The following is a 23,399-nucleotide window of genomic DNA, read 5'->3' as shown; positions in this document are numbered from 1 at the left end:
AAACAAGGTCTGACTATTAATCAGATATCAAGTATTGTGTCTGTGTAAACATCTGTGTTTGAGAGTTCCAAAGCAATTTGGTGCAGAGATTAGCAACTAGGAATTGTTCTGTTCTGTGTTTGAAACTCATGGGAATGGTTGCAATACGGAAAAGAAGGAGTGAATATTGTCTATAGTAGCACTGTTTCGTCACTGTTTTCCCTCAGTTGAACAAAAAGTTAGAGAAAGAATTATTGCAACGTTTGAGAAACCATAGTGACATTCAGAACTGACATAGTAATAATATCACATGACTTAGGTCAGGTCCCATTATCCTTTCAAGCAAAATGTGCATGTCTTATCTTTTCAAGGCACTGGCTTTCATCAGTTTTCACATTTGTGAATTTGCGATTGCCATTTAGGTTCCACTCTTTGAAAACCTTGGGCCTGGAAGGTTCTAATAGTTACTGCTGTTGAAAGAGCTGAGAAATCAGTATTCCAGAACCAGAACTACTCGCTGTTAGGCACATGTTCTGCTTGTCCTCTTTCAGGTAGACTCAAACAGTGCTTAGAAAACTAATCAGAAACTGATTTACAACCAGTTCAACCATGAGGTTTTTTCCTCATTAGTATCTGGAATTTTAGTAATCTCTCTGCAGACTGAAATGGTTTTGGAGGAGAGGAAAAGGGAGGAGTACAACTTCCATGTTCCCTTCCAAACGGTGTCCCTGTAATCCTAGTCACTGCTCTAGCAGCAATAGTATTGTTAAAAAAGTGTAGAGGTATTCTGCCCTTGTCAGTTACTAGTAGGCACTGATTCGCTGTAAGTCCAGGCATACCAAAACATCGGAGTCTGTAAGACAGACTTCAAGAACAAATGGAGAAGGGGAGGCAGCACAGAAGAATCCTTAGTGTAGATGCAAACAGTTTCAAATCTTGTACACCTGGAAGTGCTTAATTCAAGGGCATGGTTTCAAGATGCTAAACTGACTTTCTTCCATCTTAATTTGTTCTTCATTCTAGAAGATAAGAGATGTCTGGTTTGATATTTCTAGCTGGTTTGATATTTCTAGCTTAGTTCGTTTGCTTGGAACAAGGAAGGCAGATAACAGATTCACAATGTAATTTTTGGAAACTAAAAAGAGGCAGGAATAGAGTGAAGGAGGAAAGTATTTGAAAACATAATCTTAGCTTTCATCCACCAGGAAGCCTGGAATAATGCTCAAATTAAAGAGTTCCAGACATCCAGAAAAGTAGCTGGGATAGAGATTAGAACTCAGCCCACCATTAAACAACCTGGTGATAACTACTAGATGCAGACACTAACAATCAGTAAAATTAGTTCATTCGCTGAATATTCTTGCCTCTCATTACTTCTCCTTTGCGAACAGAAAATTTAGATGCTTGACACTGCAAAGCTTTGAGGTCAGTTTCTTTCACACAGCTCTCAGTTGCCACCTCTACTCTTCCTCAGCCTTCACACAAAATGACCTCTGAAATTCATTTCTGAAGGCTTTCCATTCAGACTGGGTTTTACTTAATGAAAGGAGTTCTGGTTTCTTTAGGAGAACCAGAAAACATAGAAATACATGAAAAGAAATAGACTGGGATGTGATTTTTGTTTAATTATTTCACAAGACTTTTTTTTTTTCATTTCAAACCAGCCACAAAGATCTATTAAGGGAAAGACCTGCAAAAGGGGAACTGTAGGTTTTGACCTGCTCTAACTCTGAAAGCTGAAAAAACATCACATTGGCTGAAGGAGAGAAGATAGAAAGGAGATAGGACATGAGATAGTATGAAGGTGGGAAATAACCACTTGTCAACAGTTAAAATGCTAGGTTAGAAGGCCATCCATTTCCTCCCAGTTTTCCAACATATTGGATTGAAAAGAAAGCAGAAGTTAATGCTTGACTGATGGCTGTTAGAGATGTCACTGAATAATCAGAGATAGCTGAGAATGAAGATGACTGAGGATTACTGATAACTGAATTAAGATAACCTTGCAAGTTTTCATCTGCACATGACCAGCTGACAGCTGAGTCACCTGCGGTGTTCCACAACGATCCTCATTAGCAGTTGATTTTAATAGAAAAGCTATGTGCAAATAAAATCTCCAGGTTTGTTAGCCTTAGGCAGTCAGCTTTCAATGGCTAAATGAGCCAAATGTCACAGAGGGCTATGATGATAAAATGATGATTCAATGAATGCAGGGAGAGGTCCTTCATTCATTGAGCATTGCACGGCTAAGCCCCTTAAAAACTGTAAAGCAAACTGGCTGAAAATAAGCAAAGCTCCTTAAAAATTGTCATGCAAACTGCCTGAAAGGAAGCAATGAGGGTAACAGTCCATTGCCATGAAGTACGATAAAACCCTCAGGAAACAGTGATGGAGTTTAGGTCCTTGAAATGCAAGCTGGATGTGGATTGCATACTACTGTTTACAAGAGATGAGGATGACTCTTCTACCTCTAGTCCTATCACTTTTGTATGCAAGTGTTTTTAAGACATCTGTCATGAAAGGGATTGGTTAAGTGTAAATGTTGCTCTGTATTCTTCAAGAAATATTCGTTGAGCAGTTACCAGGAAAAGCAAGAGGTGTAAGAGGTGTATACGAGCTGCTGAAAATATGCACCAGCAACTGCAAAAGTACTTAATGTATTCTTATTTACCTTGCTTTTCAGGCGTGGGTGATTTTGTTACTAGGGTCAGTTTCATTAGCAGTATTTCAGAGTGTTCTTCATCAAAAATTTCTTTTGATTATGATTAGGAGTGATATGCAGCAGTGGTGTAAATTGCATTAAAGATTACATGCATTAATGAGATGTGTTACCTGCTGGGGAGTTCTCTGTGATTGCAGCTTGCTCTTCAAATATGTTTTATCAAAGAGAAAGTGACAAGATTCTTCTTTTGATAAGAAGTAGGGCTGCTGGAGCTGCCTTGTGCAGCATCACTATTAGCTGTAGACAGTGCTTCAGCAAAACAATATGATCACAGAACTATTCGTTCATGCCATACTTCAGCTGCTTTGCAGCAAAGGGAAAAAACAGCAGCAGAAATATTTCCCTTGTTTCACAGAATCACAGAATGTTAGAGTTGGAAGGGACCTCTATGAGCCATCTAGTACAATCCCCCCTGCCAAAGCAGGCTCACCTAGAGCAGGCTGTACAGGACCTTGTCCAGGCGGCTTTTGAACGTCTCCAGAGAAGGAGAATCTACAGCCTCCCTGGGCAACCTGTTCCAGTGCTCTGTCACCCTCAAAGTGAAGAAGCTCTTCCTCATGTTCAGACGGAACTTCCTGTGCTTCAGTTTGTGCCCGTTGCCCCTTGTCCTGTCGCTGGGCACCACTGAAAAGAGTTTGGCCCCATCCTCCTGACACTCACCCTTAAGATATTTATAAGCATGTATAAGGCCCCCTCTCAGCCTTCGCTTCTCCAGGCTAAATAAGCCCAGCTCCCTCAGCCTCTCCTCGTAGGGGAGATGTTCCAGCCCCCTCATCATCCTTGTAGCCCTCCGCTGGACTCTCTCCAGTAGCTCCTCATCTTTCGTGAAGTGGGGAGCCCAGAACTGGACAGAGTACTCCAGATGGGGCCTCACTAGGGCAGTGTAGAGGGGGAGGAGAACCTCTCTCGACCTCCTGACCTGTCTGAGCCTGGTCCCAGAGCTACACCACTCTCACGAGGAAGAAGCTTTTCACTGTGTCCAGTGGGAACTCTCTTTGTTGTAGCTTCTGCGTGTTCACTCTGAGAAACTTCCATCTTTGTAACTCTCCCGTTTAGGCACTGGATGACTGTAGCTTGATAATCTCCATCTCACCTTTTCTCCAGACTGAACAGACACAGTTCCCTCAGCCTATCCTCGTACATCAGATGTTCCCACCTCCAGAATGTGTTTAGTGGCCCTGCTCTGCACTTGCTCTAGTGTTGGCTTCTCTTTTTTATGGGGGGCCCTCCCATCAGTTATGTTTGCAGATACAGATGCAGCCTCACCAGTGCTCTGTAGAGTAGTCACTTTCTTCCACCAGTTGGCCTCACAGCCCAGGCTGCAGTAGGCCTTCATGGGCAGGCTGATGAGTCATGTTCTGTGTCCTGTCCACCATAGTTCCTTTCCTGGCCAGTCATGTCCCAGCTTGCACTGCTGCCTGAGTTCATTCCACTGCAAGGGCAGAAGCTTTCTGTTTGCCTTAGTTGAATTCCATTAGTCTGCTGTCCATAACTGCTAGGTCACACTCTTTTTTACTCACCTTCACAAACAGGGTGGCCTCCCAAAAGGCTGGCCTGTCATGATATAGAGGAGATGCTTTTTGTTCATTTGTGGAATTCTAGTAGCCGTAGACATCATAAGACTGTAAGCTTAATGACTATGTGCTACCCAAACCTAAGTATCTATGTAAGTCCTTATTAGGGAAGCAACTGCTGTCTGTCAAGAATACATGGCTTGTAGCAGTTTGTTTACATTATATATGTTTTCTTTCTGTTTTGAAAAGGGCCTGTGTCCTTGCCCTTTCTGCACCAAAGTGTACTTGGCAGATTGTTCTCTAGTTCTTGTTATAGTTCTGAAATTAGCATGCACCTGTGATGTAGTTTATCTGCACACTTTCAAGGCATTTTGTAGCAAAGCAGATGCATAGTGAACTGAAGGAAGGGAACAATACATTTATCCCCATAATAAAGTATTTAAAGATGTCGCCCTTATTTAAAGGAAATAATTTAGGGAGCAATTACAATTCAAAAGATATCTTTTTCTGCTAAGAAGATGATATTAAAAGCAAGATTTTACACATGTAGAGTTATAATTACAGTGTCTGCAGTGGTTTCTGCTCACCAGAAAGGGTCACTTCATCAGAATTGCTGAACACATCTGAAAGATATGAGCTTGATTGTGCTACAAGCACTTCCAGAGAGAATGCTGCACCTGCTAAGTAGAAAATGGCATATTTCAGAGAAGCTTCTTTTAACACTGCATTTGTGTTTTGGTTTCGGCTGCAGCCGGCAACAAAAGCGCCACGCGGCCGCCCCTCCCCCCGCCGGCGTGCGGAGGAGAATGAAAAGAAAGAGGCAGAAACTGGTGGGTCGGGATAAGGGCAGTTTAACAGAACAGCAAACAGAGGGAAAACAAGGACAACAACGATACAAATAAGGAGAAAGCACAACAACGAACCGTACGACCCAGATAGCCGCTCTCCCGAAATAGGACTGGCGCCGCGCCCCCCCAAGCCACGAGTGCGTTCCCGCCGCGCCGCCCCCCCCCCACCGGAACCCAGCTGACGTCACATGGTATGGAATACCGGGCTCTGTTTGGCCAGGTGGGGTCAGCCCCCACCCCCCGGCTCTGCCCGTTCCTGGATTCCGGTGAAAATTAATCCTGTTCTGGCCAAACCCAGGACATTATCCACCCCTTATTCCATACCATCTACGTCAGGCCCAGGTCCCCCATTGTCCAGTTGATCACCACCACATCTCCTGTCTCCAGATATCATTCCCTTAGTCTATGGATCATCACTCTAAAGTGGCCGTTGAGTTCATTTAATCCATGACTTCAGGCTCCATCTGTCGTTATGGTCTTCCGTGGCAGGAGAGGTGATGTGTGGTGATGGGCGGTCACTTGCTGCATCCGGACCTCACGGCTGATGTATCTGGTGTGGCCCGTGCCCACAGTCTGCAGGAGATGTTGATCTTGATGAAGTTGCTGGATGCCAGTTGTTGAAAACCAGGTCCAGTTCCATCATTGCTGTGCTCTGCTAGGTTTTCATCGAAAAAGTCCATCCTTCTTTAATCCGGACGATTCTTACTATGCTACTGCTGGTACAAAATATAACAATTATAACAGTGATAACAGACAGTGACAGGGTTATTTAACAACTAACTTTATACTAAATTTATTTATGGACTGTTCTCGCCCAAACATCGGACTTCCCCATCCTTGTGCATTACCCACCAGGTACACCCAGGTCCTTGAGCAGAAACAATCCCGCGGACGGGCTTGCCTTTGCCCGAGGCAGGACTAACCCAAACCGTCTTCCCTAACATGTTCCACATGTGCACTACAGGGACTTTATCCCCTTCTACGGGGCGCTGAGGTTTTGACTGGGCAGGACCAGCCCGGTTGGTGGACCCTCTGGTGTTAACCAACCAGGTGGCCTTTGCTAAATGGGTATCCCAGTTTTTGAAAGTCCCACCCCCTATTGCCCTCAAAGTGGTTTTTAGCAGCCCATTGTACCGTTCGATCTTTCCCGAGGCTGGTGCATGGTAGGGGATGTGATACACCCACTCGATACCGTGTTCTTTGGCCCAGGTGTCTATGAGGCTGTTGCGAAAGTGAGTCCCGTTGTCCGACTCAATTCTTTCGGGAGGTCGCCACAGGACTTGTTTTTCCAGGCCCGGGATGGTATTCCGGGCAGTGGCATGGGGAACAGGGTAGGTTTCCAGCCATCCGGTGGTGGCCTCCACCATTGTGAGCACATAGCGCTTGCCTTGGCGGGTCTGTGGCAGTGTGATATAGTCAATCTGCCAAGCCTCCCCATATTTATATTTTAGCCATCGTCCTCCATACCACTGAGGCTTTACCCGCTTGGCTTGCTTGATTGCAGCGCATGTTTCACATTCATGGATAACCTGTGCAATAGTGTCCATGGTCAAGTCCACCCCTCGGTCACGAGCCCATCTGTATGTCGCGTCTCTTCCTTGGTGGCCCGAGGTGTCATGGGCCCACCGAGCTATAAAGAGTTCACCCTTATGTTGCCAGTCCAGATCCACCTGAGCCACTTCAATCTTAGCAGCCTGATCTACCTGGTGGTTGTTTTGATGTTCCTCAGTGGCCCGACTCTTAGGGACGTGGGCGTCCACGTGACGGACTTTTACAACCAACTGCTCCAGACGGGCAGCAATATCTTGCCACAATGGGGCAGCCCAGATAGGTTTGCCTCTGCGCTGCCAGTTGTTCTTCTTCCATTGCTGCACCCACCCCCACAAGGCATTGGCCACCATCCAAGAGTCGGTGTAAAGATAGAGCACTGGCCACTTCTCTCGACTGGCAAGGGCTAAAGCCAGCTGGATGGCTTTCACCTCTGCAAACTGGCTTGACTCACCTTCTCGCTCGGCAGTTTCTGCGACTTGTCGTGTAGGGCTCCATACAGCAGCCTTCCACCTCCGCTGCTTCCCCACAATGCGACAGGACCCATCCGTGAACAGGGCATACTGTTTCTTATCTTCTGGCAGCTGGTTATACAGTGGGGCCTCTTCAGCACGTGTCACCTCCTCCTCTGGTGATGCTCCAAAATCTTTGCCTTCTGGCCAGTCCATGATTACCTCCAGAATTCCTGGGCGACTGGGGTTTCCCATTCGGGCGCGCTGGGTGATCAGCGCAACCCACTTACTCCACGTAGCATCGGTGGCATGATGCGTAGAGGGGACCCTCTCTTTGAACATCCAGCCCAGGACCGGCAATCGTGGTGCTAGGAGGAGCTGTGCTTCAGTGCCGACTACTTCTGAAGCAGCTCGAACGCCTTCATATGCTGCCAGAATCTCTTTTTCAGTGGGAGTATAGCGGGCCTCGGATCCTTTGTATCCCCGGCTCCAGAACCCCAGGGGTCGACCTCGAGTCTCCCCTGGTGCTTTCTGCCAGAGACTCCAGGTTGGGCCATTCTCCCCGGCTGCGGTGTAGAGCACGTTTTTAACATCTTGCCCTGACCGGACTGGACCAAGGGCTACGGCATGAACTATCTCCCGTTTAATCTGTTCAAATGCCTGTCGTTGCTCAGGGCCCCATTCAAAATCATTCTTCTTCCGGGTCACATAGTACAGAGGACTCACAATTTGGCTGTAATTTGGGATGTGCATCCTCCAAAAACCCACAACACCCAGGAAGGCCTGTGCTTCCTTTTTGCTGATTGGTGGAGACATAGCTGCTATTTTGTTGATGACATCCATTGGGATTTGACGGCGCCCATCCTGCCATTTTATTCCCAAAAACTGGATCTCTTGCGCAGGTCCCTTGACTTTACTTCGCTTAATGGCGAAACCGGCTTTCAGAAGGATCTGAGCTATTTTCTCCCCTTTCTCGAAAACCTCCTCCGCTGTGTCGCCCCATATAATGATGTTGTCGATGTACCGCAGATGTTCTGGAGCTTCACCTTTTTCCCGTGCAGCCTGGATTAGTCCATGGCAAATGGTGGGACTGTGTTTCCACCCCTGGGGCAGTCGATTCCAGGTGTACTGGATGCCCCTCCAGGTGAAAGCAAACTGTGGCCTGCACTCTGCTGCCAAAGGGATGGAGAAGAATGCGTTAGCCATGTCAATTGTAGCGTACCACTTGGCTGCCTTTGACTCCAGCTGATATTGAAGTTCTAGCATGTCTGGCACGGCAGCACTCAGCGGTGATGTGACTTCATTCAGGCCACAGTAGTCTATAGTCAGTCTCCACTCTCCAGTAGATTTTCTCACTGGCCATATGGGACTATTAAAGGGTGAGCGAGTTTTGCTGATCACTCCTTGACTCTCCAGCTGGCGGATCAGCTGATGAATGGGGATAAGGGAGTCTCGGTTGGTACGATACTGTCGCCAGTGCACCGTTGTGCTCGCGATTGGCACCTGTTGTTCTTCAACCCTCAGCAACCCCACAACGGAAGGATCCTCCGAGAGACCAGGCAAAATGGACAGCTGTTTAATTTCTTCCGTCTCCACAGCAGCTATGCCAAAAGCCCACTGATACCCCCTTGGGTCCTTGAAATACCCTATCCTAAGATAGTCTATCCTAAGGATACACGGAGCCTCGGGGCCAGTTACGATGGGGTGCTTCTGCCACTCCTGCCCAGTGAGGCTCACTTCACCCTCCAGTACACTCAGCTCTTGGGACCCCCCTGTCACTCCCGAAATGCAAATGGACTCTGACCCTTTGAACTCTGATGGCATTAAAGTACACTGTGCACCAGTGTCCACTAGAGCTTTATACTCTTGTGGATCTGACGTGCCAGGCCACCGAATCCACACCGTCCAATAAACACGGTTGTCCCTTTCCTCCACCTGGCTGGAGGCAGGGCCCCTCTAATCCTCGTCAGAGAATTTGCTGCTCACCTGCTGTAAAAATGACTTGGAGGTCCCCTCCAGAGGATCGGAATCAAGGTCAAACTGTCTACCTGGTCTGGAGAGCTGGCTTCTGGAAACTGGAGCAGCATTTTTCCTAACAGAATCCCCTTTTGTGATTGTTTTACCTCGCAACTCACGTACTCGTGCCTCTAGACTTGAGGTGGGTTTTCCATCCCACTTCCTCATGTCCTCTCCGTGGTCACGCAGGTAAAACCACAGGGTGCCCCGTGGTGTGTAGCCTCTGTACTCTCTCTCCTGAGCAGAGAAACGCTTGACCCTAATAGCTGAGATGCGGGCCCGCACAGGTGGGGAGTAGGACATATCCTCTTTGAATTGCTGGAACTGTCGGGACAATTTATTTACAGCTGAGACAAGGGAGGAAGACAGACTTTCCTCATATTGGTGGAGTCTGACAGCCACCTCGTCCACTGTTGGTGCCTCTTTACCTTTCCAGTTTACAACTGCCAGTGAGTTGGCATGTGAGGAGGGTGCGCTCTGCACAAACTTCCTCCACATGGATTGTGAGCACTGGAGTTCATCTGGGTCTGTGGGTACCTGCTCATCGTCTGTGTCACAGTAAACCAGCTCCCGCACAGCTAATTCCCTCAAGTACTGAATACCCCTTTCCATATTGGTCCACTTGCCAGGATAGCATACAAAATCGTCACTGAAGGGGTACCTCTCCCTCACGCCTGACAGAAGTCTCCTCCAGAGGCTGAGGACTTGTTCCTTTTTCCCAATGGCCTTGTCAATGCCCCCGTCCCTGGCCAGGGATCCCAGCTGCTTGGTTTCCTTGCCCTCTAATTCCAAGCTGCTGGCCCCGTTATCCCAGCACCGCAGCAGCCAGGTGGCAATGTGCTCGCTTGGGTGGTAGCTGAAATCTTTCCGCATGTCTCGCAGCTCGCTCAGGGACAGGGACCGGGTGATGATCTCTGTCTCTATCTCCTGCGATGACCCCAGCTCATTGTCATCCCTCCCGGAGCAATCTGCTCTCTTTGCGTCTTTCTTTAGTTTTACAGGGGCGACTGCTACCGGCACAGGTTGGTCATTGGGCTCAGCCGTGATGCCTGCTGCTGGAGCTGTGGCTGGAGGTGCTGCTGTGCCCGCCTGGGAAACCGAGGCAAACCCTGCAGCTGGGGCACCGGCGGTGCCGGTCTGGGGGGCTGTGACTGCCTGCTGGGCTGGAGGGGCTGCAGGGCCGGCTGGGGGGGCAGCGCCAGTTGCAGTGCCTGCCGCTTCGTTTCCCCCCTTTCCCCTTTAGGGCACTGAATCAGGTTGAACATGGCTCGGTAGGCATGGGCCAGACCCCAGCACATTGCGGTGATTTGTGTCTCTCTCAAGTTCCCAGGGTGGCAGCACACTTTTTTCAGATATTTTACCAGATTGTCCGGATTCTGTATTTGTTCAGGGGTGAGTTTAAAACACACCGGGGGTGCCCACTGCTCTAGACATCTGCCCATGCTGTCCCACACACCCAGCCACTCACAGCTATCCAGCCCCGGGGCAGGTCTCTGCAGGATGTTCTTCACAACTTGCTTAACCCTAAACAAAACCCAGAACCCGTTCAGGAGGCATAACAAAAGGAGAGTGCTGCCCTGAGCATCCCACGGGTACTCGAAATTCTCAAAAGCAGTTAGGACCAGCCTGAGGAAGAGAGTGGGGGCGAAAGAGTGGGGGAAGGTATCCCCTTTGGTTTTCCCCACAGACTGGGTTTGATTATTAACAAAATCTAAGACATAGGATCCGAGGTACGGAAATGACTGCAGTGCTGCATGCAAATACAAGACTAATTTCATGCACAGTGATGTTATCATATCATAAGTCGATATCGTACAGTACAGCAAAATCATCATCTTAATCCTTTTTCCAGTGATGATGAACAGCATGGCAGTAAACACATACTGCAAATAAGGGTTCAAAAACCACAGCCATCTAAACAAAGTCAGCAACATTTTTACCGGTGACTATTTAACTAACACAGAAAAATGCCTATAACAAAATTTAACAAAATCTAAGAAAGCAGTTTTAACACCCGCTGCTCAGCCCTGCCGTTATCCCCGCTCCACGTCTGGGCACCAATTAAATGTTTTGGTTTCGGCTGCCGCCGGCAACAAAAATGCCACGTGGCCGCCCCTCCCCCCACGGGCGTGCAGAGGAGAATGAAAAGAAAGAGGCAGAAACTGGTGGGTCGGGATAAGGGCAGTTTAACAGAACAGCAAACAGAGGGAAAACAGGGACAACAACGATACAAATAAGGAGAAAACACAACAACGAACCGTACGACCCAGACAGCCGCTCTCCCGAAACAGGACCGGCGCCACGCCCCGCCAAAGCCGCGAGTGCGTTCCTCCGGGCCGCCCCCCCCCACCGGAACCCAGCGTGACGTCACATGGTGTGGAATACCGGGCTCTGTTTGGCCAGGTGGGGTCAGCCCCCACCCCCCGGCTGTGCCCCTTCCTGGATTCTGGTGAAAATTAACCCTGTTCTGGCCAAACCCAGGACAATTTGTTTTCCTGCTGTAGCTTTCTGTGTTGTCTTAAACTGGGTTTCCTTGCTGACATATACTGACTCCCGTTTTAACTCTATTGTCTTCAACCCTGGACACACTTGGAAGAAACAATGGTTTGGAGCCAGAAAGTTAGGGAGTGGGACTTCAAGCAAGCTGTAAAAACCCTCCATGCCTCATTTAATATCTTGAAGTGCAGAAGCCATCCGTTGCTCTTGTTTTGTCCTGGCTAAACTCTACATGCTTGAAATAGCCTGTATGACATGCTGAAGACAGCAGACACTGAATGGTCACTGCTGGGAATAGATGAGGTGAGCTCTACCACCTACTGTATAGATGGCAGTGTGGGTGCCACTCATCAGAGTGGCATTATGTTAGATGGCTTGCTTTTGCAGGAGCAGACAAGGCAGTTACCGTGCCACTCTTCTCTGTGTAACTGTGAGCCTTCTTCCCTCAAAGAGACAGCCTACTATGCGGGCAGGCAGGTCATCTAGAAATTGAATGCTTCTGGTGTGAAGTCACGGACTGGTTTCTGCCTGTAAAAAGGCTGCAGGATAGCAGCCTTTTCTCAGTACAGTGCAGGTGAGTCTTTATGCCATTGATTTTGGGAATGGGCTCATTGTGAGGAAGTTTTTCCAGCTGAAGCCACCAGGCTCTGCACATAGCCATGTTCTGGGCAGCTGCTGCTAAGGTGGGATGGGTGTGGTCTGTCCTGAGGTCTTCTCAGGTCAGAATAGCGCAGGCCTTGCCTCGTTTGAGTAAGGCTCATGGTCTGCTTATGTGCCTATGAAGAGAGCCTCAGGCCTCTGACAGGCCAAAACTAATGATACCTTTTGGTCCAGAAGTAATGATTTGCTGTAGTGAAAAGTAAATGTTCACAGAAAAACATTCGGGGGGGACAGGAAAGGAATTGTCCTCTGGCACACCTCTGGATCAATTGCAGGGTAAGAAAGCCAGCCTTATGCCTGGACCCAGACAGCACAGGTGGTGAAAACAAAATACTAGCTTAGGCTGCCTTTGTGTTGGACGGTGCATAGCGGTTTTCAGCTAGCGTTCATTATCTGTCAGAGTCTTGGCCTGTCATCCAGCAGCTACTTGCATTTTGTTCTCCTGCATTCTGCTACACCGTGAAGGAGAGCTTGTTGTCATGCTGCTCCTGTGTTCCCTATTGCACAAGCATGAACTAATGCTTTCTTTTCCTTGCAGGAGCAGTCAAGGTTTTATGCACATGAAACTGATGAAAACCAAAGAGAAATACATTCTGGGTCAGAACAGCCCTCCCTTCAACAGTGTTCCTGAAGTCATCCACTACTACACCACAAAAAAGCTGCCTATCAAAGGAGCAGAACACTTGTCTCTGCTCTACCCTGTGGCTGTGCAGACCCTCTAATAACCTAGCCTCACCCCTTCCTGTGGATGGGAGGTGAGAGGTAAGGTGGGTTGCACAGAATTCATTACCAGAGTTCGATGCTTCAGTCTGTGATGAAAAGTGGCAGCCTTTACTCTTGGGAATATGGACGCTCTGCAGAGTTGTGTATGGGACTGTGTGTATGGTACTCTCATGCTGCAGCATGCCTCTAGAACTGTGCTTCTCCATAAGACAAAGAAATTTTATTTTAGTGCAAGGAGAACAGATAACTTTCGTAGAGCTTCCCTGTGAATGAAAGTACTTCCCAACAAAAGTTGTTCCTCCATGTTTTGAGAAGAATCAATAAGTACTTCTCAGCAGTAAAACACCAGCAACTTTTATTCTCTTGCTACCCTGAGAAACTTCTCCATTTACAAGAGTAACATGACTCTGAGGGACCCTAGGTTGTTCTTGGTGGACCTGAGAAGGAGCTGCTTAGCAGGCAGGTCCCTGTGGCTCTGCTCACTTAGCTTGGTGGGTTTTGTTTTTTTTAATGCAGTTTCTTGGGGTAGTCAAATGTTGAACTCCTATTAGGCACACAATCTTATAATAATTTTGTGAAAGCAAATCATGGTTTATTATTTTTGAATAGGGAAAGTAGTTAAAAGGTAGTTATACATTTTTATCCTTTCTCGTACAGTGATCTCTTAAGGGTTACTGTCTTCATTTGCAAGTTTCATTCATAGATGCAGGTAGCTAATTCTGTTGGGGGCAGTTACACCGTAATGTTTTTAGTAGTTGAGAATGTGTCAGTTTATTATGTGGGTTAGTATTTGTGCATGAGGTTGGTCAAAGGCTTTCATAAAGCTTTAGTGGGCTAATTCTTCACTTGTGTATTTATCTGGATCAAATAGTTGTCCTGCTGAGGTAGCAGAATAACAAGTGTGTGTCACACTGCCCTTCCAGAAGATGGCTTTTGCAGCCGTGTAGATGAGAACTGCTGTATGTAGCAGAGCAGAATTTGTTTTTCTGGTGTACCAAGAAAACATAGTCCCTTGACATACTTGCTGGTCCGTGTTGATTTTCACCATGTGCAGAAGCCTCCTGCTGTATTTCAGTCACTGTCAGCCAGAAGCATTGCAGAAGCTGCTCTGTACCTTAGTCCTGCAACTCAGTGCCCATCCACTTGAGAGACATTTTCTACATGCTCAGTGTGCTTGTTGAATAAGATAAGTAAAAAAAAAAATTGTGCAGAAATTGGAACTGGGGAATCAATAATCTGGCACTTTGTGCCATCTCCCACCTATGTCTAGAATGTTGTGCATTAACCCATCAGCTGTTGTAGTAGCAAACTGGTTATATGCAGTTTCCATATTTTACAGACTGCAGCAGGACTGTGAAATTATGTGTTACTTAATTCAACTTTCGTAACTACTATTACATTTTATGTATGCTTAGAAAGAAGGGCAAATCTGAAAATTGTAATGAAATACCACTTACTACCTGTAAAAGTAGTGCTTCATTGTATTGTCTAATCTGATAAGAACCTCAAGGATGTCTTATATAATGTCATCAGGGGTGAATGTTCTGCTTCCTTTTAAGCCTGGCTTATTCTTTATATGGCATCCACCCCAGTTTGAACTCATATGTGAGGAGCCCAGTGTCACTCTGTGCAGAAAAAGTAGTGGGTCAGACCGTCCCTATCTCACCCACAATTTGAAGCTGCATTGGAATAGGTTCTTACTGGTTTTCTGAGAAGGGTGGCACAATGGAGTACAAACAGACTACATTCCTCTCCAAGTGAAACCTCTTTTTTTGTGTACTTTTTGCCTTTTTTCTTTTTTTTCTCTTTCCTATTTTTCATGTACTCACCTACATGCACATTTTGTTTCCCTGAAGTCTTTGCAGAACTCTTCATTCTCCTCTTAATATCACCCATGAAGGTGGCAGAGCTTCTGCAAGCTGATTAGGAATCAGATTGAATATGCTGCTGTCTGAGTCTTTGCCTGTGTGAGCTCTGGCTACTCTGTCATGCCCCTTGGGACAGAAATATGCCATACTTCTTTTTCATGTTGAAGTGCATTTTTGAGAATCTTGCATTGTTGCTCCTCTATAGTCTCTTTTTCTTCTGTGATGAAAAAGTAAGCCCCTCCTCTCTAACAGGAATTACCAGTAGAAAACAACAGCATCATTAACCAAGGCCTTTCCCAGCTTCCTTAAGCACATTGTGTTTAGCTTATGGGGACAACTGTTGTACCGAATCTTTCTTGGCATGTGCCTGACTGAAAGTCAGCTGAAACCAGCAGGTGCCACTTTATTGCTGTCTGCAGATTTTGGGATGGGATCCTTTGCTTCATACAAATCAGGTCAATATGCATCATACAAATGTGTATACAGTGTATTACAGCTTCAAGGATCAGATCAACATTCTTCAGCAAGAGGAAATAATCTCAGAAAATGCTGGTTGTCTGTGGGAAGGTTTTTTTGATTATTTTTTTTAAAGAATTTTAGAAAGTAGTCAGTAATTGCAGAACAAATAAAATGGGGATATTATTTGCACTGTAACACTGTCTTTGTTTATTTAAGTGATTGTATGATATTTTTCCAGTGAAAGAATATTTTTCCCTGACTTTTCAATGTACTGTGAAAATTAGGTATGTTGCAGTGTGTAGTATTGTGCCTAGGTGGAAGATCTTGTAGCAGTCATGCATATATAGCACATTAAAAGTTTATCTAAAAAAAAAATTATAAACCTCTCCCTTTTCTTCCTCTAATTGTCAAAGTGTACTCATACTGTCTTGAATAGCTAATAGTTGAAGTGGCCTTTCAGAACAGCTCGTGTTTGTGTGTCTTAACTTGTGTTTGTGTGTCTTAAGTGTGTAGTGAAAGTAATCATTAGGTTATAATCTGGTTTGAAGTCTGGAAAAACATATGGCTCTGAGTAGTTCTCCTGACAATGTGCAGCTTTTGCAAGGGCTGTGCCAAAACAACATAGGTGCATGTGTGAATGACATTGCCGTCCAACTGCTTGAGGTGCTCAAGTTATTGCTGTTTACAGCATAACACTGGTCAATCACTTTTTGCAGACTTTGTAAGAGGTGTTAATTAGGCTTCTATTTTGATGGGTATTTCACAGCATGATGAAAGTCCTCGAGCTGTGAATGTCTTTATGATGGGTCAGAGAGTTATAGCGGCCAAAATGACATCTCCCGGCTCCTTCCATAACTGGAAAAATTATTAACATTTGTAGAAGTACAGTCATTACTATGGGTTCTGTACTTGATAATAGTTTATTCTCTGACTCTGAAACAAAGTCTTTAGAGCCAGGATGCAAAGTGTAGGGCTCTCTTAAGTGCAAAGTTACAAAACACACATTTCCAGCTTATCAAAGAACATGGCCTGAGTCTATGCTTTGAGGAAAACCGATTGCTGGTTAGAGGTTGACACATTTGTGGGCTGCTCCTTGCCATCCCAATGAGGTTCAGAATTTGCCCTTTCTCTTGGTATTGTGGCTCAAGTTGGCAGTGCAAACACTGTGTGGCAATTTTGGTGAAGGCTGCAAATGCGATCTTCCAACCAGGCTCTGATTCCACAGCTGCTGTTAGTTATTCATGCTGTCCTCATGTTGTACCTAGGTTGGTGCCCAAGCAGAACAAGCAAGGTCTTAACACTTGTTTTAATAAATAAACCTCACCCAACACACTGCTGCACTATCTCCTTGAAGAGGGGGAAAAACAATACAGAAATGAAACAGACATGTCTGCATTTCCGGTCTGAGTAAGGGGAGCAGGGAATGAACAGTGGAGAGTTTTATGTACATACTTTCCTTTTTAATGATCTACAAGGATCCCACATAAAACACTGCCAATTGCTTCCTTTTACTGCTTCTTCCTGGAGTCTCTAGTAATAGGGGAAGAAAAAAGGAAGGAAGGGAATGACAGCAGCTGAACAAAGTTGTTGCTCCGAAATGAAGCAGATAGAAGTCCTACTGAAAAAGATGTTTGTAGATTGCAGGGGATGACCATGTACAATTCCATTTGTTGCAGCATGTTATTGCCTGTCTCAGGCCTGGAGCTTGCTCTGAGAACCATGTACCCACACTTCAGAGCTGCTGTGTTGATGTTGATCTCAATGCTCTGGATCTTGTAGTTATTCTACAGGTATATCAGCCAGAAAAGGAAGGCTAAAGAAAGCATGCCCACCTGAGGAGCAAGAATGGCAACCTCGTATCAACAGAGAAGGAGAAGGCTGAGGTATTCAGCAACTTTTTTGCCTCAGTCTTCACTGGCAACCTCTCTCCTTGCCTCTCCCCAGCTGATGAACTGCAAGATGGGACCAGAGCAGAAAAGCCCCTCTGACTGTAAAGGAAGACCAGGTTCGGGACCATGTGAGGAACCTGAATGTACATAAGTCTATGGGACCTGACAAGATGCATCCCACAGTCCTGAGGGAACTGGCTGATGTCATTGCCAAGCCACTCTCCATCATATTTCAAAGGTCTTGGCAGTCAGGTGAAGTCCCTGGTGACTGGAGGAAGGGAAACTTTGTGCCCATTTTTAAAAAGGGTAGGAAGGAGAACCCTGGGAACTACCAACTTGTCAGCCTCACCTCTGTGCCTGGGAAGTTCATGGAGCAAAGCCTCTGGGAAGCTATGCTAAGGCACATGGAGGACAGGGAGGTCATTTGAGACAGCCAGCATGGCTTCAGCAAGGGCAAGTCCTGCCTGACCAACCTAATGGCTTTCTATGATGGTGTGACTAGATCAGTGGACAAGGGAAGAGCTACAGACATGATCTAGCTGGACTTCTGTAAAGCCTTCAACACAGTCCCTCACAACACCCTTCTCTCTAAATTGGAGAAATACGGATTTGATGGGTGGACTGTTCAGTGGCTAAGGAATTGGTTGGAATGTCACAGCCAGAGGGTAGTGGTCAAAGGCTCAAATGTCCAAATCGATGCCAGTGACAAGTGGTGTCCCTCAGGGGTCAGTACTGGGACCAGTGCTGTTTAACATTTTCATCAATGACTTAGTGACATTGAGTGCTCCCTCCGCATGTTTGCAGATGACACCAAGCTGAGTGGTGCAGCTGACGCACCAGAAGGACTGGATGCCATCCAGAGGGACCTGGACAAGCTCGAGAAATGGGCCTGTGTGAACCTCATGAGGTTCAACAAGGCAAAGTGCAAGGCCCTGCGTCTGGGTTGGGGCACCCCTGCTATCAGTACAGGCTGGGGCATGAGGACTTGGAGGTACTGTTGGATGAAAAGCTTGACATGAGCCACCAGCGTGCACTCGCAGCCCAGAAGGCCAACCATATCTTGGACTGCAGCAAGAGAAGAGTGGCCAGCAGGTCGAGGGAGGTGATTCTACTGCTCTACTCCACTCCAGTGAGACCCCACCTGGAGTCCTGCATCCAGCTCTGGAGCCCCCAGCACAGGAAAGATATGGAGCTGTTGGAGTGGGTCCAGAGGAGGGCCACAAAGATGATCCCAGGGCTGAGGAAAGGCTGAGTGAGTTTGGGCTGTTCAGCCTGGAGAAGAGAAGGCTGCAGGGACACCTTATAGCAGCCTTTCAGTACCTGAAGGGGGCCTGTAGGAAAGATGGGGAAAATATTTTCAGCAGGGCTCCTTGCAATAGGACAAGGAGTAATGGCTTTAAACTGAGGGAGGGTAGATTTACACTAGATATAAGGAAGAAAATTTTTACCATGAGGGTGGTGAAACACTGGAACAGATTGCCCAGAGAGACAGTGGAGGCCCCATCCCTGGAAACACTCAAGGCCAGGTTGGACGGGGCTGAGCAACCTGGTCTAGTTGAAGATATCTCTGCTAACTGCAAGGGCGTTGGACTAGATGACCTCGAAAGGTCCCTTCCAACCCAAAGCATTCTATGTTTCTATGATTTCAGTGACAAGCTCAATCCAAACATTGCCTGTGCTTTCTCAAATGTCTGTCGGAGTCCCTGGATTGCATTTATTGCTACTGAAAGTTCCAATACACAAATACAGTGCTTAATTGCAGTATTACTGTGACATTGCATTTGATACAGGTAACAGTGAAGTGTTGATACCTGTAGTAGTAGCATAGGAAAAACAAAATGTTGCATTCTATGCCAGGCTATCAAAGCCTTCCTTAGTCCTGGTATTTCCCTCACTAGCACACAGGGCCCTCAATGCCTACCTGTAAGCAAAGCTGATGTGACATTTCTGTCACTGACTTCTGTCTCAGGCGTCTATGCAATTGACATCAAACTGACATCAGCATCTCCCTTGTTTAGAGTCAAGCCATTTTGCTACCAGAAGGCGACTGTTTATCTGTCAGCTAAAGATCAAATTGTGCAAGACTTACAGAACACGAGTTTATTCAAGAGTAAATTCAATGACTCTCCTATGTCTGTGTCTCAAACAGACATCCTGAACTGGCTCCATGTGGCAGTCCATGTTTTGGAGTTGACTGTTAGCTGTTGATAAACCAGAGGGAAATTCAGAGGAATCTATACAGACTGAGCTTAATTGGCACAAGAAATGGGCCATCAGGAACCTCCTGGAGTTCCATATATGCAGGCTTGTACTGGGATGCACTGACGCCTTGCAAAAGCACAGACTGGTGTGTCACCAGTGGGAGAGGAGTACCAAGGAGCTGAACTGAAGTGAGCATTCTGCCTTTGCAGTCATGAAGGCCTACTGCAGTCACAACTGTGTAGTGGAAGTGTAGCCAGCAGGGGGAAGGGAGTTACTATTTGCTCTACGGAGCATTGGTGAGGCTGCGTCTGGATACCGTGTCTGGTTTGGGTGCCTCCAGGTAAGACAGATGTCAACAAACTGAAACACGGATAGAGCAGGAACTCTAGGATGGTCTGGGGGTTGGAACATGTGATGTATGAGGACCAGCAATGGGAAGCAGGCCAGTTTAGCTGAAGAGAAGGCAAAAGGGAGGTACCCCAAGGCCTGGGTACCTGGCCTACAAGGAGAGGAATATAGCTACTACTTCTAATCTGGTGCTTTGCATCACCTCAGGCTGCTGGTGGCTTGAGCTCTCACTCCTGTATTGCTCTCTAGTTACCCGACGGGAACCATGGAAGGTATCATTGGAGCCCACTTAACGGTGTTCTGGTGCTGCAAGCTCAGTGGTGGGGGGACTGGGTGGTAGGGACTTTAAAGGAGCTTTTCTGCTGTCAGTCAGTCTGATGGAGTGTGGGAGTTTTCTTAGGCCTCTTCTACCACTGGCACCTTCCCGATCTTCATTACTACCATTTGGTTTGAAGTGGCAGCAAGGAGCAGCTTCCAAAGTGGGCTTGGAGTAAGGCACTGCATTTAGCGTTGAGGGGCATATGGAACACCATGTAGACCCAGCCACACCACAGGTTTGAAAACAAGCTTTGTTTTTTGGCCAGTGCGGCAGTTGACCTGGGTTAGGCTTGGCTAAACTTCAGGTACAAAGAAGTAGACCTGAACAGAGGAGTAATTTCAGGGTTTAGTTTAAGAGACATGCTCCAGCTGCAGCAAGAGTTGGAGGCAGAAGTAGTAAAATGGTATGCCAGCACTGACGTAGCCAACATGTTTTCTATTTCTGCCTTTACCTGGGAAGGAATCCAGTGCACCTGCAATCAGTTACCCCAGGGGGGAAAGCATAGTCTCACAATTTGGCATGGACTGATTTAAGAAACTTTACAGATGGGCAGTGGCCTTGAACACTAGTGATACACTGATGACATCATACTCTGGGGACAAACAAAAGATTAAATAATTGAAAAAAGGTTAAGCTGTCATTAAAATCCTGCTGAAGGCAAGGTGTGGAATCAAGAATTCTGACGTCCAATACAGAAATACAATTACTTGGGTAAAATGGATGAATGGAAGACAACATATCCGTTGGAGTGGTAAAAAAGATGAGTATGTTTCTCAAAGCTGCCAACAAAAAGTAAGCTCAAGCATTCCCTTGGAATGGTAAGATTCTGACATGGATACAGTCAGCTAGTGAAACCACTATAAACGGTGGTATAAGAAAGATTGTTTTAAGTGGGGACCTGCTGAGTTTCAGCATCCGTGCAGGGACAGGAACAACTCTCACACATTGATGCAATGCACAATCAGTTCACTTTATTGCTCCGCTTGCGTGGTTATATACATTTTTCCATATCTGTACACGCGATCACGCTTATTCGGATAAGGCTACAGACATAAATCACACGCTGTTCACGCACCCCACATTCCCTTATGATTGGTAACTATGCACTAGCGCTAATAGCAACAGACCGCCTCCATGTCCTTGAACACAACTTGTTTTTGCCCACCCACATCATGTGCACTATCAGAACTTTCTCAATTGTTATTCTTAGCTGTCCTTTCCAGCGGCCTGTTCAGTTATGCTGTTTTGCTTAAGCAGCCTAGTCATGCTAACTCTCAAGCTACCTCAACCCCAACAGGGACCCAAGCAACAGCAAGCCTTCAAACAAGTGAAGCTGGAAGTGGCACAGGAAATACCCCTGGGCCCTATCCAAACTTGTGCGAAGTGCAGGATATCCTGTATGTCACCTCAGGAGAGGATGTAATCTACTGGAGTGTGTGGCAAAGGAGCCCTGATGAATTCAAGGCTAACAACCAAGATTTTTGAGCTGCAGCTACCAAGGGGACAGAAACTAATTACACATCTCAAGAGAATAAGACCCTTTCCTCCCATGAAAGAGCCTCCTTTTCTCCAGACTAAACAAGCCCAGTTCCCTCAGCCACTCCTCATAAGACTTGTTCTCTAGACCCTTCACCAGCCTCGTTGCTCTTCTTTGGACGCACTCCTACACTTCAATATCTTTCTTGTAGTAAGGGGCCCAAAACTGAACACAGTATTTGAGGCATGGCCTCACCAGTGCCGAGTACAGGGGGATGATCCCTTCCCTGCTCCTGCTGACCACACTATTTCTGATAAAAGCCAGGATGCTGTTGGCCTTCTTGGCCACCTGGGCACACTGCGGGCTCACATTCAGCCAGCTGTCAGCCAGCAACCCCAGGTCCTTTTCTGCTAGGCATCTTTCCAACCACTCTTCCCCAAGCCTGTAGCTTTGCATGGGGTTGTTATGACCCAAGTGCAGGACCCAGCACTTTACCTTGTTGAATGTCATACAGTTGGCCTCAGCCCATTGATCCAAGCTGCAAAGCCTTCCTACCCTCAAGCAGATAGACACTCCTGCCCAATTTGGTGTCATATGCAAACTTACTGAGGGTGCACTTGATCCCCTCTCCAGGGGCATAAAGATATTAAGTGTCCCCAATGCTGAGCCCTGGGGAGTACAATTTGTGGCCAGTCCCCAAATGGATTTAACTCCATTCCCAACTCTTTGGGCCCAGCCATCCAGCCAGAAGCGTACACCCATCCAAGAAATGAGCAGCCAGTTTCTCCGGAAGAATGCTGTGGGAAACAGATGTCAAAGGCTTTGCTAAAGTTGAGGTAAACAACATAGACAGCCTTCCCTCATCCACCAAGCCAGTCATTTTGTCATAGAAGGTGATCATAATAGTAAAGCAGGACCTGCCTTTCATAAACCCTTGCTGACTGGGCCTGATCACCTGGTTGTCCTGTACGTGCCATGTGATGGCACTCAAGATGATCTGCTTCGTAACCTTCCTCAGCACTGAGGTCAGACTGACATGCCTGTAGTTCCCCAGATCCTTCTTTCAGCCCTTCTTGTAGATGAGTGTCGCTTTTGTTAATCTCCAGTCAACTGGGACCTCCCTGAAGAGATAAGACTGCTGATGAATGATTGAAAGTAGCTTAGTGAGCACTGCCACTAGCTTCCTCACTACCCTTAGGTATATGCCATCTGGCCCCATAGACTTGTGTGTGTCTAAACAGTGTAGCAGGTCACTAATCCATTCCCATTGGATTATGAGGGCATCGCTCTCCTCCACATCTCTGTCTTCACACTTAGCACTTGTATTTATAGAAACATTTTTTATTGTCTTTTACTGTAGTAGCCAAATTAAATTCTGGTTGGGCTTTAGACCTTCTAATTTTTTCCATGTATAACCTCACAACATCTTTGTAATCCTCCTGAGTTGTCTGCCTCTTCTTCTAAAGGTCATAAACTCTTTTTTTACCTGAGTTTCAGCCAAATCTCTCTGTTGAGCCAGGCCGGTCTTCCTCCCTGTTGGCTCATCTTTCAGCACATAGAGACAGCCTCCTCCTGCTTTTTTAATATTTTGTTCTTGAAGAATGTCCAGCCTTCCTGGACTCCTTTGCCCTCCAAGACTTCCTCACAAGGGACTCTGTCAATCAGGCCGAAGTCTGTCCTCCAGAAGTTCAAGACAGCAGTTCTACTAACCACATTCCTTAACTTTCCAAGAAGAGAAAACTTTATAATTTCATGATTGCTATGCCCCAGATGTCCTTCAACCATCGGTTGCACCAGTCTTGGTGCTCTTAAGGGTATTCTTCACCTCTGTTAACCAAATTAAGCAGCCTCTTCCCTTACTTGTTTTTTATGCTGTCAC

At 46.6% G+C, this 23,399-nt stretch overlaps 1 protein-coding gene across 3 annotated transcripts in view; it reads left to right on the top strand.

Annotated features, from left to right (window-relative positions):
* The window catches only part of SHB (SH2 domain containing adaptor protein B), a 142,392-nt gene that overhangs the window by 69,198 nt on the left and 49,795 nt on the right, over positions 1-23,399 (top strand). The window contains exon 7 of one of the 3 annotated variants that reach the window (XM_075411206.1): positions 12,774-15,630. The exons of the other annotated variants lie outside the window; for them this stretch is intronic. Coding sequence (XP_075267321.1) covers positions 12,774-12,957 — 184 coding nt within the window. The 3' untranslated portion in view covers positions 12,958-15,630. Of the gene's footprint in view, positions 1-12,773; positions 15,631-23,399 lie in introns of those variants that run through there. 3 annotated transcript variants of the gene reach the window in all.

The sequence above is a fragment of the Opisthocomus hoazin genome, chromosome Z, assembly GCF_030867145.1.
Source record: "Opisthocomus hoazin isolate bOpiHoa1 chromosome Z, bOpiHoa1.hap1, whole genome shotgun sequence".
Lineage (NCBI taxonomy): Eukaryota > Metazoa > Chordata > Aves > Opisthocomiformes > Opisthocomidae > Opisthocomus > Opisthocomus hoazin.
This window is presented reverse-complemented; position numbering and strand designations above follow the sequence as displayed.